The sequence below is a fragment of the Enoplosus armatus genome, chromosome 7 (assembly GCF_043641665.1).
Source record: "Enoplosus armatus isolate fEnoArm2 chromosome 7, fEnoArm2.hap1, whole genome shotgun sequence".
NCBI classification, from domain to species: Eukaryota; Metazoa; Chordata; class Actinopteri; order Centrarchiformes; family Enoplosidae; genus Enoplosus; species Enoplosus armatus.
The window spans coordinates 11,297,246-11,314,730 of NC_092186.1; the positions used below are offsets into that span (position 1 = coordinate 11,297,246).

Sequence of the window (17,485 nt, forward strand, 5' to 3'; positions counted from 1 at the left end):
TTATGAACCATTCCGACACAATACGTGAATCAGACAATTAATGTATAATTATATTTTGTAATTATGTGCTATAGTTATTAATGGGTGACAAAAATATATCTTCCTCACAACATTTAGGAATAAGCATTGCACACCAGTAACGCGTAGGAAGAGGGAAACGATAGGTCATCTGATTACGTCAACGAAACGTCAATGCCTGGAGAAAAAAAACACACAAACAAAAAAAAACCCAGTTTAGGAATATCCAGAAAACTTTGGAATGTCTCGCTCCTAACAAATAAAAGAGGATACATGTAAATACATAATATTTGTCAATGACCAAGTTATCTTGTTGTCTTAAACATAAGGGGACTGTTTTAATACAGTTGCTGTACAAATGAGTGCATGTATTTTAATGGCAGATGTGTCTGTCTAGCAGACATTACTGATGAGCTCTGATGTTTCTCAATCCAACAAGGCCAGTTTAATAAGCAGAGCACCCTATAATCACAGGCAGACCATGAACATTACATGAAATCAGTCCAGAGCAGGAAATAGTTGAACTGGATACCTTGTCACTGATGCTTGTGAGATACACTGACAGAAACTCTGATACAATACAAAAAGGAAACTAGTTTGACAACAGACACATTTTATTGTGATGAATATAAAATTAACAAATGCAGGGAATGCCAGGAACTTCTGTGACCACTTTATTGGTCACCAACTGTTAAAGAGTTTATGCAACTTTTGGCTCTGTAGGCGTACCATCTGAAAAAGCCTCAGATTCAGTGGTGTCACATTATGTATTTATGCATGTGTGTAAGAAAGCAATTAGCAAAAACAGTGGAATAAATTAACATCCAAAGGAACATAATTAAAAGGAAACCTCACAGGCAAAAAATATAGGGGTGGGGGAAAAAAAAACACAACATACACACCCAACATTGTACTTGAAGGGTCATCCTTCAACATTTGGTCTTAATCATCAAAAATTGAGGTATAATTGACTGAAATTGAATAATAAAAATAAACTCTCCTTCAGCATTATTCATAGCCACATCACTGAGAAACTGTGTTCCATTCGCTGTCCTTGATTTAAAAAAGGTAATAACTGCACCTCCCGTTTAACAAAAGCTGAAAAGAAAGTACAGCATATCCATTTTACCTGATGCTTTAATGTATGTATCCACAAGTGACTAAGACTATAGAAACCCCCCAGCATTGAATTGCAATCCAATACACCGTCATGTGTGTAAACCACCTTTGTGACTTTTTATTATTTTTGTTTGACGCTGTATCCGTGTTGATTCAATTCCATGGTTCTTTTTGAGGCTGCAGTTTGTTGTAGTTTATTTCACTACATTATCTTGTAAGGTGTTTCAGATTTTTGTTCCTCCAGATTTGTAAATGAGGTGGATACAATTTTAGGAACACCTTTCAGTATAACATCAAAACAAACAACACTCAAGTGTCACAAAGTGACTGTTGTATTGCATTATATTGTACACGTGTTTCTATTTTTCTGGTCACTCAGTATATGAGTAGAGTCTATAGAAAGGGTGTGAGAACTAGCACAAAAGCCAGGTACCCTGCCATCGCGTGGACCTCAATAGAGCATCAGCATTACACCCATGGACATGAAACAATGTACCATAATTAAAACAAAGTGAAATCACATATCTCTTGGATTGGAAATATTAATTTAACTGCACAGTCTGACGCTTTAAAACTATAGCATAACATAGGACCATATTACAATAGCTTTTTTTTTTTTTTTTTTTTTTTTTTAAATGGGAAAAATATTAAATGGCTCCTATCTGAATCTATGGTAAATCAGGTTTTACTTCAGTGCGCAAATAATCAATTTCCAACATTAACTTCCAAAGACAAACACAATGGCAGAAAAAGAAAACAGTGTCTGGCAACATGACAGATATGCAAAATCCTACACATTTCTAAGTTTGCAAATACAGTTCCCGTATGCAAATATTGTTGTTTTATTATTTGTCACATATAGTTCTCAAACATAGCAGAGAAAGGAGAGTGACAGTGAAGAGGCAACTGACCGACTGACATTTCCACCCCTTGTGACCAAAGGTCAGAAGACACTGCCCAGATGTGCTTCTGTGTTTAGGCTCTCGCGCTGCAGTGGCTTGGTCAGGCCATCAGTACAGGCTTGGTTCAATTTCTAGCAGCTATCACAACGGATAATGCTACACCGCCAATGGCTACTGCAGTGGCACCGAATAGCCACTTCCAGCTGAGACCCTGGGGAAATAAAAGGAGCAAAAAGAGTAGAGTAGATGTTAAGTAGGTTGAATAATATCACGACACAGTGAAAAGCTCAAAGCAAGATATTCATCTGACTTGAAATATTGATACAGAACTGACGCTCATTGTTTATTACCACACAAATGTTCCCTTGACGATTACATACATATCACTCCAAAAGAACTAATGAAAGCGCATGAGCGTCATGTGATGATGGACAGAGATTCAAGCTGTATTCTAACCCCAAATTTTTAATACATTGGTTTTCTCAGGGAATGACTGTCTCACCCATGAAGACTTGGCCCGGTGTTTCTGTGTACTGCTGCTGCTACTAGTGGGGTTACCCAGCATCTTCTTATACATGGCCTGCTCTGCTCCTCTCTGCTCCGAGTTCTTCTTAACCAGCTTGGAGAGCTCTGCATGGATAGTCTGTACGGAAGAGACAAGACAAATAGGTGTAGCAGGCTCCAGTTTAACACCCAATCTCCTCTCTACTCTGCCAACCCAGCTATCCCAACATGAGGGAATGTCCTGCTACTGTATAACAACCCAAGACTGATTTCCTTGTTAATGTGAATGTGTTGGGATGACAATACCCTTACATCAACAGACACAAGTGGTCACCAAGTGGTCTGGAAAGCACGACGAATGATGTCACGAGGCGTTTCAAAAGGAATCTGACTGATAATTTTTCAATAATCACGATGGACGGATGAAGCATCGACTTAATACTGGAATAAATACTGGAAAAAATGATAATGCCCTTTTTTGTTGTCTTACAAGACTTGCATCACAAAATTAGCCTGCCATTCAGCCCACATGTCCACACAATTCCAGGATATGGGTTCAGTTATTGTTCCAACACCACTGTCTCTGATCTGAGTCACTTTACTGCTCTTAAAGCTGGCTAGTGACTAAGCAAACCACTGCTCTCAGGGACAACAAAAATGTTTATGCTTTGTGAATGTGCGTCAGAAAGACTGACGGAGCACCATTACATACAGTTCACAGCAATGTTTCAAATTTCATATTTGAGCACAGTATCAAATTTAAAGACATTGGTGTGGAGTGGAGAGTCAATGTGAGTGTCTGTACAAGTCTCTACCCTAATGGTTCTTCTGTTCCTGTCTAATGCTAAGAGTAAGCCGATATATTAGCACAGTTTGTGTAGGGCACCCTTGGCAAATTGGCACTGCTGTTGTGCAATCAGCTCCCCACCAAAATGACACAACACTGACTTGTCCCCAGGGAAATGATAAAGTAGGCTAAGCAAACATGTAGCATCCTGTCCAAACAGCATCTGTGAGTCCAAATACTGTGCTGAGACGGTTTGAGGCTGTCTAAACTGGAACTGTCAAGTCTGCGTGTCATGTAAAAAAGTAAGCAAACCACAGACAAATAAATCTCCTCTCATCCATTTGAGTTGAAGATAGAGGGCGTGAATAGTTGACACCAGTGTAAAGTATGTAGACAGCATGTCTGTCAGTGCCGGGAGAAACGAGCGATAGCGCGTCATTCTGTCACTCCATGACGCCTGCGCCTGTTGAAGACCGCCTCATTGATTATAATGGGAGCATTCTCATATTGTCACTGAAGCACACCCACTGTTCTTGCTGTTGGAACATGAGGTTATTTGTGGAGTCTTTTCATTATTACAGCACTGAGAGCCAAGTCCATTTTAATATTAAAACACCTAATGTCGCACCAGTTTAAAAATGTGTGTTGACACAGACATCATTGCAAACATACAAAAAGGTTTACAGCTCTGTATTGACAACTCTGCAAGGCAAACAACATGCATCTTTGTAATTCAGATATGAAAAGTGTCCTACCTACACACAGGCCACCTGAGCAATCCACCTGAGATGTATATAATTTAATAATTGCAAAATGCAATAGTATATTATATTATATTGACACTGCATGTGCTGGATGAAAAGATTAAGTGGCGGCCATGTGCTGTTTGACAGATTGGTGTAGGACTCAAGTGGGGGATTCTGGGCATGAGTACTGTGCTGCTGCAGCTCACAGCTGATCCAAGAAGCCCACACACTGAGCAGAGTTCTGTCAAATAGCTTTGTGTAGCCAGAGAACCACATATACCCGACTGTATAAGCAGGAGAACAGGAACAGTGGCTAGGTATTAGATATGGCTGGGGTGCAGGGCAAACCTATTTACAGCAACAACATGAAAACAGATCCTCTGAAATGATGAATCAGCAATCCACCTGACCTTGCACTCCAAACTAAGTGATTTGATACTTTACCCTATAGCACCATCTACTGGCCATAAGAAAGAACTGCCATTTCTTCATACAAAAAGTTGTGTTTTACCAAAAGCGAATGTGAAGAGGCCAAAAGTACCTTGTTGCTTGGTTCCAACTTCAGTGCCTTCCTCAAAGTTTGAATGGCTTCTGTGTATTCACCTTGCAAAGCTAGTACCTTGAGTGAAAAAACATACTTTTAATAACACAATCTACCACAGACAAACAGAGAAAGTGAGAGAACAAGAGCGACATGTACCTTGCCCATGCGGAAAAGTGCTTTTATGTTGTCTGGCTGGTGTGCCAGTGCTGAGACGCAAGATTTAAGTGCTGCATCATAGTGGTCCAGTTTCAGCTGAGAAGCAGCCATGTTGTTTAAACACTTCACTTTTACATCCATCAGCTCATTCTCCTCCTCAGGACTAATGTCAACTGCAGCAAAAGAAACCACAACATAAAGTTTAAAACCATAAAAAAAAGTTCTCAAAAACAGAATCTTAAAATGTAATTAAATAATATAATCAATGCCAATGTCTATCAATGCATAATTTAAATGATTGAACATTAGTTAAATCTATTCCCTGCCTGTCACCATCTAAGGGGGGCCACAAGTGTGCTTTTTTTAACCATGTATAACTCATGTTGGGGAGAAGGCCCCTCTTGTTTTGGGGTAAATCTAAATCTTACAAAAAAGCATAATAAACTTATTATTTATTATTAAACTACATCTCACCTTTAGAACTAGACTCTGTTATCTGCAGGGCAATGCTGTATGAGTTGACAGCGAAAGCATAGTCCCCACGTTGATAATGAACGTTGCCTCGTTCTCTCTTATGGCTGGCCAGGGCAATCTTTTCCGCAGGGGCCAGCAGCTCCAGGTCTGGGGCATCAGTAGCTTCCAGCAGTTCCACCTCTAGGGACAGCTCAGCATTGGGGGGAACCTCGGGTTCAAGACTGGAAAGATGAAAAAAACACAGTCAAGTTCAGGAGCTGATGAAAGTGTGTGTCACAGAGGGATTTAGAACATCCAAGAAGCCAAGAACAGAGCAAGTAAAGCTACATAGCATAGAAACTGTAGCTTTCGTATGATTGCTTTTTTTTTTTTGCTTACATGAAAACTGATGTTTAAACAGCCTTTAGCAGTTAGAATAAAACATGTCCCTACCTCCCCCGGGCACCATATGCATATTTTGAATTAGTCTGGATGAGGGCCTTCTCTCCCATTTCCATGAGCTGAACTGTGAGATCCAGAGCCTAAAAGGAGAACAATCTCATTGCAGTACCATACTGATAATGTACAACGTAACACTAACTGCTGTCAGTAGCATAGAGCAAATTATGTATAACCGGATGTGAGACTGTGAAATATCTCTATATAGTCTTTCCCATTGTTACCTGGATGACATCTCCATCTCCAAGAGTGAAAGAGAGGTCAGGCTGCTCTTCAACAAGTGTCCCGTCCTTCAGGTATGTTTTAAGGTTAATCTTTACATTCTGTCCTTTCTGTGGCCGACTGTCTCGCCCTTCCCCTGCCTCCAGGAGTTTTTTCTTCAGTTGGTCATTACCTGGAGACAAACAGTCACATCAATTTCAGCCGGTTACAGCATTGGTTACTGTCCAGTGACTGTGGGGCAACCACAACACCTTGGACTATGTTGCACAGGGGGAGAGTGTGTGGATTTGACAATCTGACATGTTACCATGATGCTTTTGTTACATACCTAATACATCCAGCCATTCATCCACTGGACCTAGAGGGTCTGGATTTGTGTCTGCATTTTTCTTTTCAGACTCATCTGTGTTTTTCCCCTTCCCACCCCCGGCATCTTCCAGAGGAGGGGGTTCGTCGTCGATATCTTCTTCATCTAAAACCTCAAAGTCCTCCCCGCTGTCCAGCAACGAGGTTCGTCCATTCTTCTTTGCTGTTAGCGCACTGTCATGGCTGTCAGAGGCGTCCATAGTCTCCTCTTTTTCAGTCATTAGCAGAGTACTCTGAGAAAGAAGGTGAACAACTTCAAAGATGCAACCATATTAACTTCTTTAACGGTTTATCCCAAAACCGGAGACCCAATTAAAATCTATATCATCGTTTAAAGGATTCATCCGTTACTATAATATCATCAGTAAGCTTAATACTATGCTAACACAGCATCTAAAATGCCTAAAGCTACCATTCAAAACCATCCAGGACTGAGTCACTTATTTTTTTATCAATTAAATAATTAACATGATTACAATTACAACTCACTTGTTTTGCTACAACAGGATATTTCGATGAACAGTAGCCAAGCTTGCCACACGTTTCCAGAAGTTTCTGACAAGTTGTCCTATACGGCTAGCAGGCTAGCGCTAACAGACGTTAGCCGAGGAAGTTGACAATAGCAAACTAGCATTAGCTGTAATCTCGCTAGGTATCTAGGTTAGCTAGCTAATGTTAGTGAACAATTACTGGCTGTTTCTTGTCCTGTCTTGCAACGAACCACTGCTTATATCGACTTCAAATAGGGTGAGTCGTTCAGAGTGTCATATGTGATAAACCCTTTTATCAAAATAAACGGAACCTTACCTTCAAACACTATCTGTGCAGAGGCTTGTTTTGGTCCTAGGCAATCTCCCCTCCAGTTTACAGGGATGAAGTCAGTTTGCTGTGGTGAAACACAAGGCCAGTGGGACTTGAATGTGTCGCTGCATATACAACATCAAACTGACTTCGTCGCTGTCTCTAGCTCATCTCAACAAGCTGCTTCCTGTTAACCTTGAGCTCCTGTGCTCCTATTGGACCTTTTCCTGCATATTAATGTTTGACCTCATAGGCATCCCGAGGACAGCAGTTTTAGCTTTTAACATCGAAAAATGAGTCCACCTCTATTGTTTATCTTTCTGCCGCTGAAGAAACAAGATAGCTAGAGCAGCTAAACAAGAAGCTATTTATACTTCAGAAATAGTACAAAGATAAAACTGTATATTTCATAAGGTAATTAATAAAAGCACCTATAAGTAGAACCACAGCCAAATGAAGAGTATTTACCTGCCATTATGTCACAAAAAAACATGAATGTACACAGCAGGACTTTGTAGTTAATAGTTCTTTGGTTTCTTGCTTATTTGGAGACATTTACACATTCAAAATTGGTGGCAGAATGATGGGAGTGTGGGTTTAACCTGTGGTATAATTATATGTTGATACATAATATGTTTTACAATTGACAAGGAAGCCTAATGTATTATGGAACAATAGGAACCATGCTGGGACATACGGGGTATCATGGGATGTGTGCACTGGAGTGGTTAAGGTGTTGCTGAATAGCAAAAACTGATAAAAGAGTTGCATGTTTAGTTAACAGTTTCTCTGTGCAAATACGACATAACCCAAACCAAAACTGGTAAAACCAGTTGCAGATAGCCTAAATCAAACATAAGGCCCAAATACAATGTTTATATTTAGAGCAATTAAAACTTAAAAACTTAAAACAAGGCACTCAAATCCTTTCTAACCATTCGGGTGGAGGAAGTCCTTTTAAGTTAACCCTTAACCTCCATATGTCTTTGCTAGAGGTCACCTTAAATATCATGCAAGTATATAACATTTTGAAAAGAATGCATCCACTAGAAATGTGTTTTTCAAAGATTAACATGATTTACAAAAAAGGCTTAAGTGATCCTTTCCTACACTGTATATAACTTCTTTTTGTATACCACATATGATAGGGGTTGAAAGCTAAATGAGAGCTCATAGGAAGAGATCCAAACAACAAGGAAAAATCAAATGACATTTATTATTGATGCATTGTTTCTTTTTTGATAAGCAAATTATCTGTTTTTCTTTCAGTCTAAAGAAACTTTACAATATAAAGAAACATACAAAGAACATCTTTATTACCTACACAAGACACCTAAGTCCCTAAGACAAGATTCTGAACTATCCTACCATGTAAATACAAAGCAAACCCAAGAGACAGACTGCTTCATATTGAATACTGCCGTGTCATCAGAAAGGACCATGAATGGTACAGGAGAATCATTCATATCCCCTTCCCTTGAATCCCCACCCCTCCCCGACTCCACATAACCACCCCACCCGACCAGCAAATCTTCCTAATGGTACAGTATTATACATCACAATAGAAGTACAGAGATGGCCAACGATCGATATACACAGAGGACTGAGAGAGGATCAGTGAGAGAGCTTCAATCTATACAACGCTATAACAGGAGCGAATAGCAAAGGACACAATTACTTTTTGATCTATTCTTAATTTAAAATGAGGTTCTCTTAAGTATTTTTACCTTTTTAAAAGTTTTCTTAAATTGATAAAAATCCTTCATATTAAAAACTGCAATAAGAGGTCACATGTTTTTTTGTGAGAAGATGCCCTTTGGAAAAAGTATTCAAATTATTATTCAAAGCCAATAGTAACATTTAACGGAAACATAAGGAGACAAGGGCAGAGTGAGGACGCCACAGCTTTTTTTTGCTTCTCTCTGTCCTGTCCTCTCTCTGTCCTATCCTCCCCACCATACAAGTCTTTAGCATACAGTCTGCATTTATTGTGTTACTGTATTCTATACATTTTTATGGAAATTTAGCCACATGAGCCAAATAGTCAGCGCATCCGTTCTCTATGAAAAACATGGACAGTTTTATTTATAATTTACTTTCAGCTGTATTCATTGGTAGTGACTGACATATCAAAACATGTCAATGATATCAAAATGCATTATACAGTATTTACAAAAAAGGAAATTAAAGAGAAGGGAGGGGGTGAGGGATGGGATTGGAGGAAGGAAGGGAGGTGTGTGTCAGTACATTGAAGGAACACTGGAGAGAGTGTTTCCCAGGCCGCCGATAGCCAAACCCCGGAGATGTCCCCGTTGAACTCTGGGTACAATCTGTTCACATTGATATCAGAAAATTGATAAGTATGTCACCGTCACCCATAGAGGCTACAATGGTTGTTTAGTTATTGTTAGTTTGAACACAGCCCTGACGTAAGTGCTGCAGTGTGATGCCATGAGAGATCATTTATCCCTTTGAACCAGTGACAGAGAGTTGATCAGGCCAAGAGTACATAACATACAGAAATAAACAAATTAAATAGCGTGATATGTAACTATGCTTTTCTTTGTGTGTGCAGATTCTATGGGCTTTTAATTTTTTCAGTTGAAAACATTTAAAATAAAAACAATCTGCTGAAAACAATCCACAAAATTGGAAATATATCCATTACAAAATTATCCCATTATTGTTCCTCTTCTTTAGACCGATGTGGCTACACGGTCTGTTAACCCCAAGGTGCATCACTCTGCTCCCATGAGCAGCGCTGCTACAGCCTCCCAATACTCTGGATCCATTATCCTGTACGTATGGGACTCGCTGAGGGAACGGGTCGATGGGAGCTCCAAGGAGACAGTTATTTAGCCCGTCTTGTCTTGTTAAGAAAGCGGATCATACAGGATCTGTGAGTTCAACCCAAACTCAAAACAAGAAAGCAGGCCTCATGAGTGTGTCTGAGGTCCCACAGTATCTCCCAGTCCAAAAGGAGACATCGGCGAGAGACCAGAATGAATCCTGGGACGAACACAGTGCCACTTGGAGTCCACAGTGAGGTTGAAATCAAACAAAGTGATGAAGGGAAAGGAACCACGTTTTAGGATTCACAGACAACTTGTAAATAACAAATAATAAAACAACCACAATACAAGCTAAATATGTTGTATTTACAGACAAGACCAAATCCATAGAAGAGATGCTCTCTCTATTACTGAAGGAGAATTGGCACCTGTCCTGACAATCATCTCAGGATTTCATCAGAGCCGTTCCCCAGGCAGTAGAAACATAGAAAATTGTGAGAAGGGGTGCTTATTAAGACAAGATAGCTAGACATACGATCATTCAGGTGCATCAGCAGACACTGTACCAGAAAACAGCAAAGCTCTGAGAAAGCCTCTGTTTAAACTGTGTGGATAGTTAGCCGAGACACTAACACCTCGGCACAAACTACTTCATGAGGTGAAGTCAATTATCCCGGTCACTCTTACTTTGAAGGTTTATGCAAATGGTGCTACAAACATTTAGATGGCAAAGACTCAAGCTACAAGTTCAGAGGAAGTTTTAAGGAGAGGTATGTGAAGTGAGACCGACTGTGACAAAAAAACAAAAAAAACAAACATCAAATAACCCTAAAATCATGTAAACAGAAAATCATTGTGCATTTTTTTCGAGTGTGTGCTTATTCTGTCATTGTTGATGCTGCTGCAGAGATAAAATGTGCCCTTTACAGGAAATCATAACTACATTAGTAGAATAATATCAATTATGAAAATTATAACAATAATATTACCATCAACAACAAAAAAATAACATTTAATGAAAACCATTCTTGCCCTAAAATAACATTATTAGTTCATCTTTTTTTGTTTGTTTGTTTTTTTGTTTTTTTAATCATTCCCGCCACAGGAGCAGAGTTTTTGAATGAGAGTTTTCGTCCCCTGTCAGTCAACAACTGCGTGCCCTCATACGTTATGATCAGCGTGATATAATGGAGTGGTGGTAGATGCAGAGGGGCATCTTGATTGGGCTTCAATACCCACGAGGGCAGGTTTTGGGTTTGGGAAAGACAGGCTTGGAGCAGTTTCGGCCTCTGTCCTAGGGCCCGTGTTGAGGCCCGGCAGGCAAGGAGAAGCGAAGAAGAGACCCTTCCTGTTGCTTGGAGGCCTTTTCATGTTCTTACACCCATTTTACAGGCGTTGGGATGGGGGGCCTTGAGGGGAGTCCTGCTTTCCAGGGGCATCCCCAGGGGCTGTGTGGCACAGCACACCATCCACGAGGAGGAGGAGGAGGAGGAGGGGGAGGAGGAGGAGGAGGAGGTAGGAAGGCAGGGAGGAGGGTAATGCAAGACGCACCGGGTTGGATGGGAGAGGGAGATTGGGATAAGGGGAGATGAAAAAGAAATAAAATAAAATAAAAGATAAAATAAAAAAAGAAAAATCACACACTCATCGTCATGTTGGGTGAATACTGTAAAGAGAGAAAAAAGAGAGGGAGGGGAGAAAAGATAAGCCAAAACTATATTAAACTTCTTACACTACCCAGTTCAAGATGAAAGCAATATAACTAACTAAACTAAATGCCATGTCCAGTACACTGGCCTTCTGCAGCATACATTACACTTAACAATTAACCCTTTCTACTTGACTTTCTACATCAGTAAACCAGCAGCAAGCAAAGCAGAGTCCAGCCCAAGGAGAAAATGTTAGGGAATTTCAGATCACAGTGAAGATACTGTAGCAAAATGTAGTTTTGTCAGTCTCACATTAATCACTATATGACAATCTCTCCATGCATCAGAGAAAGCATATGATGTGCGTCTTTTCCATGCTCGTGTTTGTGCATGCTGTGTTTGTGTGTGTTGGGTAAAGCTGGGAAAACTGGGCACAATATAAAGGACTGATTATCAGCTCGATTTAGCCATGAGGACTGGTTTCAAGGTCATGGAGGTTTTTTTGGTGGTGTATGCTAAACGGAACAGGGGCTGGTTTCAAGAAGATATTTTCGGCTGGTCTGTAGCGATAGGCCGATCTTAATTTTACTTTTAGATCTAATGCAAGGTTCACAAAAATAAAGACGGACTTATTTTAAGCTTAAAAAGTTAGCCACCCTTGACTCACGTTTCCATAGTAACAAGTCACTGACAGCTTAGTGGCACCAAATGACAACAAAGAGATACACGGCTCGTAAATTGTGGTGAAAGAGTTTTTACAGACCCCAGTAACCCGCTGCAAATATAAAGCAGCGAGGACCTTGTCGGCCATTTTCATTTGTCCAAGGAAAACTGTCCTGAGCCTGACTGATGAGTTAGCAGAAGTACTGACTGAGTCCTGTCACACTAAGAAGCCACAGCATCTGAGCTCTGCTGCAGGTCTGAACTGCACTGAGATGTGTTTTATATTGTTACACTCATCACTAATCTTAGCTGGTGGATTTTTCCAGAAAGCAAACATTTTCTGCTGGAGTGAACGGAACTGAGCTTTTTGACGCAGTTGCTTGGTCATGTTTATTTGTTTGAAAGATGTCTTAATTTACCCAGAATTCATAGCAAACTAGTCCTACTTGAGACAGTCAAAAACAAAGACAGCTTTGTGCAATTTAGACGTCTATGTGAAGTCTGACTATTAGTTTGATCTTAGCCGCAGTCTAAGTCTATTTTTGTGAAACCAGCCCTGGTCACCATGGACAATTAGCACACACAATCTTCTTGTATGCAGGGGTTCAATTTCTTGCCCTGTAATTGAGTCTCAGACCGATGATGAAGCAATCAATATTGTATCAAATATATATTTATTTTTTGTGATCCTGCTGTTTGATCGAGATACCAGTGGAGATTAGTGACTGTAATCTGCAGAAGTACGTGATTAAACGTGTGATTCTGTGCCTTGTTGCAGTTAAATAGGATTTAAAATAGTCTTCTAGTTTGTTCCCAGCTTAAGAGGTGTGTTGTCTCCTTTGGTACTCACACTTTCACTTTGGAATGGGTTTAAAAAGTTGCCTGCCATCTCGCCGTCGTCCCGCGGAGTGCCGGGAGGATTGTTCATGCCTGCCATGTTGTTGGGAGAATTCTACAACGCAGAAAGAATAAACAATAGGAATACAGAACTCCTTACAGACAGCAAACAGACGCACAGATAAATAGACAGATAGTCAGTCAGTCTTACCTTTGGCAACCCATCCATGTCACCAGAGCCTGTGATCAGAAATGGAAAAAGGAGAAACCTGAATCATTATGAGGTAACTGTTAACTGATCCCCTGCATCCTGCCGCTAATTCAACATCAGTTCAGGATATCCAGTGCGAGTAGAAACAGCCTGCCCTCTCACACGTAGTGGCCTTTAATTAAGCTATTTGTTTCAGATACAGATGAGCACCAACTCACTGGCTACACTGATCATGTCTCACCCATCTACTGGATCATTGGCCTATTCACTGCCCTGCTAATCTGTTTTTGCTTTGTTCAATACCAGGAGGAGGGCATTTCCTCTGCAAGCCATGAGAGGGCAGAGTCTTACTTCTAAAGGCCTTTGTTCATGGAAAGTAACAGGTTTCACTCAATGTACTCAGCTACGTACACTGGACACTATATTTTGCTTCTCACCTAGTGATCCGTTCATATGATGCTGCTCCATAGCACCCATTCCACCCATGGGCCCATCAGGACCTGGTCCCATTGGGAACTAAAGAAAAATAGCAAAATGTACAAAGGTCATTCATCTTGCTGTTTGCATTCTTTGGGTAGCATGGCAGGGTAGTAGATTAGACAGAAGAAAACACTGAAGGTATTTATTCAAATTGATATCACTTACATTAGGTCTATTTCCACCAGGGCCGATGGGGTTCATCATTGTGTAGATGTTTTCACTTGAGTTTGTTGAATCTAATAAAGAGCAGTTGGATATTTAAAATCAGAATACTGTAAAGCAGTTTGTTCCTCCTAGACTCCTAGACTCACAGATAAGACCTAGCACTGTAATCTCTGTCTGTTTTCATATTCAATATCCAGTTGTTCTAGGAAATGTCCAAAAATAAGGTGGATTTGGGGTATGGAATGGAAACGAGCTGGAGTGGCACCAGACACGTTTTTATTTCTGCTGAACAGGACAAAGACTGCTGATATGTTTAAGTGTTGTGTTTCTTCAAGTGCCAGTACATAATGTCAGTGAATCTGTCTGTCAATCAATGTCTCTGCAGTGTGCAATAAAAGAAACCCATTATCTATTATTCCTCCAATCAGGAGATTAGACCAAGTTTTTTATATGGACACCCTGGCAACTTAGCAACAACCAGTACATGCTGTGTAGCTCCTCGTGTGTCTGTCTGTCCTGAAAAGATTCAGAAGGATGAGGTGACCTTGATCTGACATTGCAGGCAAAAAGTTGTGAGTGGAAGACTGAGAAAAGCAGGGGAAAAAAATAAGAATAAAAAATTCAAAGACAGGGGAGGAGAAGGATACAGTTTATGTGCGAAGTGGTGGAGAGATCTTGCCTGTTAGTGTCCCTGAATCTCGCTTGTGTTGTCGTGACTGGAGGAGGGGGGGCAATACTGAGTGGGAGGTGTGCATTTTTGTGGGAGGTTTGTGTGTGTGTGTGTGTGTGTGTGTGTGTGTGTGTGTGTGTGTGTGTGTGTGTGTGTGTGTACGCGCGCACAGTCTTGGCGACTGCAGTGGAAATATGTTTTCCCTCCCGGTGTACGTGTGAGCAGGAGCGATTTGTGCAAAAGGTTGCCCCGGCAACGTATCACAATAGAGGTACGTATATAAATAATAAATAGTGGACACAAAAAGAAGCTCTCCACAGGCCAACAGAAACAGAACATCTACAGGATATCAGCCAACAGTGTTTTGTTCTCAGCTAATCCTCCACAGAGACACGAGATTGACGGGTCAACGCTGAGACAGAGCACTCATTTGACTGCAGACTGACATGTCTCTGCTTCCCTTTTATACAACTGTCTCCACAATGAGAGAACACAGCGAACAACACTAGAATATTTTCCAGAATGTGCCTAAAGTGGGAAATGCTGACAGCAAGATGTTTTATCATACATGTGTTACATATAATACCAAATTAGGCTTCGATGTTTTACACTTCACACATAATTACTCCTGAAGAGTCAATTATTACTCAAGTGTTTAGAGTCCTATCACTGCCTGTCTCTCCCAAAGAGAGATGTGTATCTGACAGAGAACCGGTTTGATGTTTCTTAGACAGAGCCCTTGTTCAGTGAACACAGGATAAAAGTAGAAATTGAAATGTATAACTCACCTCCGGGGCTTGGCATGATGGGAGTTCCTGGTGGGCCGCCTCCCCCTGGAGGGCCCTGCGGGGTGAAGAAGCGAGCGAAAAAGAGAAATGAGTGTTGAGTGCATCTAGATGGCAGCGTGCCTGTTAGATATCACCGCATGACAGGTAATTTATGGCCTGTGGTCGAACACGAGTCCATGACGGGACACTTACCACATAGTTGCCTGGAGATGAAGATGAATAAGCTATCTGCAGAGAGAATAGACCCGAGGTGAAACAAAACATGAGACACAGTTATTGTAAACACACTCAGTCATGTAGGAGATAAGAATGTACGAGAATGTGACTCACTGAGTTGGTGTTGGGGTTCGGCCATGGACCTCTTCCACCGGGACCCCTGGGGAAGCAAACAGAGAGAAAGATTAAGATACATTTTTGGCACGCAACAAAGTTGCATGCATCACAGGAGATTATCTCTAATTAGTGATCTCTTAAGTGCATGAACACAGTCTATTAGTTGATGTGCTTATAATCCAGAGGTGAATTTACAGCACTTTAACTGTAGAAGACACACATTCACAAACATTCCTAACACAGTAATTTCCTTTTATGATACAATCTGTCAATAAGGACTTTTGTTAGTAAACCAGGACAGTTTTTGCATTGTGATATATTCTAATTTCAAAGACGTGAAGGTGTCAGGCAATTCAGGTTTCTGAGGTTTTATTAAAGGAAAGGTACGATTTTCACAACTTGTTGGTGAGATGCTGAGATCTGGGGACAAATGAGTCCAAAAGGGCAGAAACACAAGCAGTATTTGGAGGAGAAAACAAAAGCAAATACTGCAGCTATTAACCAATATGTCCCTTGTAAATGTTCATTTGACTTCCTGGTGCAAGTTCGACATGCCATACTCACTGTAGTTGTGCGTACACATACTTTTGTTATGCAGTGAGGGATTTTGCCACATCTCCACATCTCAGCAATTGACTTGAAAACTGTTCGCATAACCACAAGCGACAGTGATAAAAGCAGAATTCACATCAACACCATTTCAAAACTTTATTTCAATCTACTAACATGTTCATGCCCGGCATCCCTGGCCCCATGGAGTTTGGAGGAGGCCTCATCCCTCCGCCGTAGTTCTGCAAAGAGAGGAGCACACAGTCAGCACAGCGTCTCACACCTGCTCTGTCTAAAGGTTTGAATCTTAATGAAGGTCAGCGACGATCATGTCTTCCAATAACTAGTGTTTAATTATGTGATGTATGGGCTGTGTGTGTGAAAGTGGACAGCTGTGTGTGACTGTGTTTGTGTATGCCTGTATGTTGTGTGTCTCCCTGCATGTGTCTCTATGTGTCCATGCTCCCCTCTGTGTGTTTGCGTGTATGTTTTCATGGCTGCCCAGCAGGAGGGTTTGGCTGGCACTACATGTCTGCACTTGTGTATGTATGTGTGTGTGTTTGAATAAGACAGCTATAGAGAGAGTAGGGGGGCAGGCCAGAGAGCAGCTCCACTCAGAGGAAGAGTTTTGTTCAGCAGACGATTACACTTGTCGAGCAGATGCCACACCAGCTGCTGGTACGCTCACTGCCAAAGTCACCAAGCCAGGGTGGCACAGAGAGGGGCCGAGGGGCACAGGGAGAGTGTGTGTGTGAGTGTGTGTGTCTTTGTGAGAGGTGATGTTGAAGCGGGAGGTGGTTGGTTGTAGAATGAAGCAGCTGTCTGATAATGGTAATTCAAAAGGACACTGTTGTTTAAGCATCTTATGTATTACGCTGAATCACATAGACGAAAATTAAAGCGATAAAAAGGAAACCAACAGTGCCAAAATTGGCACCATTTTCGGTCAAAATGTGTTGGTGGCGGCTTGCTCAGAGCAGCCTGAGCACTACGCCTCTGTTTGTCTCCCTAGGTGGGAGTCAGCAAGTAGGATTTAACATGTAGAACTGGTGTTGGCAGTGGGTGAGCTCTGGTCAGAGCCAAGCTAATCATCAGAGCGCTTCTGACATTTAAAGGCAAAGTTACGAGGTTGGCAGAACCAAAATTTCTCTTCAGCAGAGAAGAAGGATGATCTGCATGCAGTTTATAGGCTTCTGGTTTGACATTATAGCTGTTTTTATGGTAGCCCTTAATGAAGGGCAACCAAACATTGAGTTTGTTCATAAACTGAC

The 17,485-nt window shown here is 41.1% G+C and overlaps 2 protein-coding genes across 4 annotated transcripts in view; both read right to left on the reverse strand.

Moving 5' to 3' along the window:
* Nucleotides 1-614: 614 nt before the first annotated feature.
* On the reverse strand, nt 615-7,223 carry fkbp8 (FKBP prolyl isomerase 8). Its single transcript, XM_070909013.1, has 9 exons — nt 7,084-7,223; nt 6,239-6,509; nt 5,913-6,082; nt 5,683-5,771; nt 5,251-5,471; nt 4,777-4,949; nt 4,618-4,695; nt 2,542-2,682; nt 615-2,250 (listed from the first exon to the last, which is right to left on the reverse strand). The coding sequence occupies exons 2-9, from the start codon at nt 6,495-6,497 to the stop codon at nt 2,164-2,166; spliced, it is 1,218 nt and encodes a 405-aa protein (XP_070765114.1). The 5' UTR covers nt 6,498-6,509; nt 7,084-7,223; the 3' UTR covers nt 615-2,163.
* Nucleotides 7,224-11,505: 4,282 nt separating this feature from the next.
* Nucleotides 11,506-17,485, reverse strand: part of ssbp4 (single stranded DNA binding protein 4) — a 79,024-nt gene continuing 73,044 nt past the window's right edge. For 2 of the 3 annotated variants that reach the window (XM_070909133.1, XM_070909132.1), the window contains 9 exons: nt 16,392-16,456; nt 15,663-15,708; nt 15,525-15,560; nt 15,333-15,387; nt 13,875-13,945; nt 13,667-13,745; nt 13,230-13,258; nt 13,032-13,133; nt 11,506-11,535 (listed from right to left, as the gene is read on the reverse strand). In XM_070909133.1, coding sequence (XP_070765234.1) covers nt 11,506-11,535; nt 13,032-13,133; nt 13,230-13,258; nt 13,667-13,745; nt 13,875-13,945; nt 15,333-15,387; nt 15,525-15,560; nt 15,663-15,708; nt 16,392-16,456 — 513 coding nt within the window. Of the gene's footprint in view, nt 11,536-13,031; nt 13,134-13,229; nt 13,259-13,666; nt 13,746-13,874; nt 13,946-15,332; nt 15,388-15,524; nt 15,561-15,662; nt 15,709-16,391; nt 16,507-17,485 lie in introns of all 3 variants that reach the window. The other variant, XM_070909134.1, reaches the window with a different exon arrangement.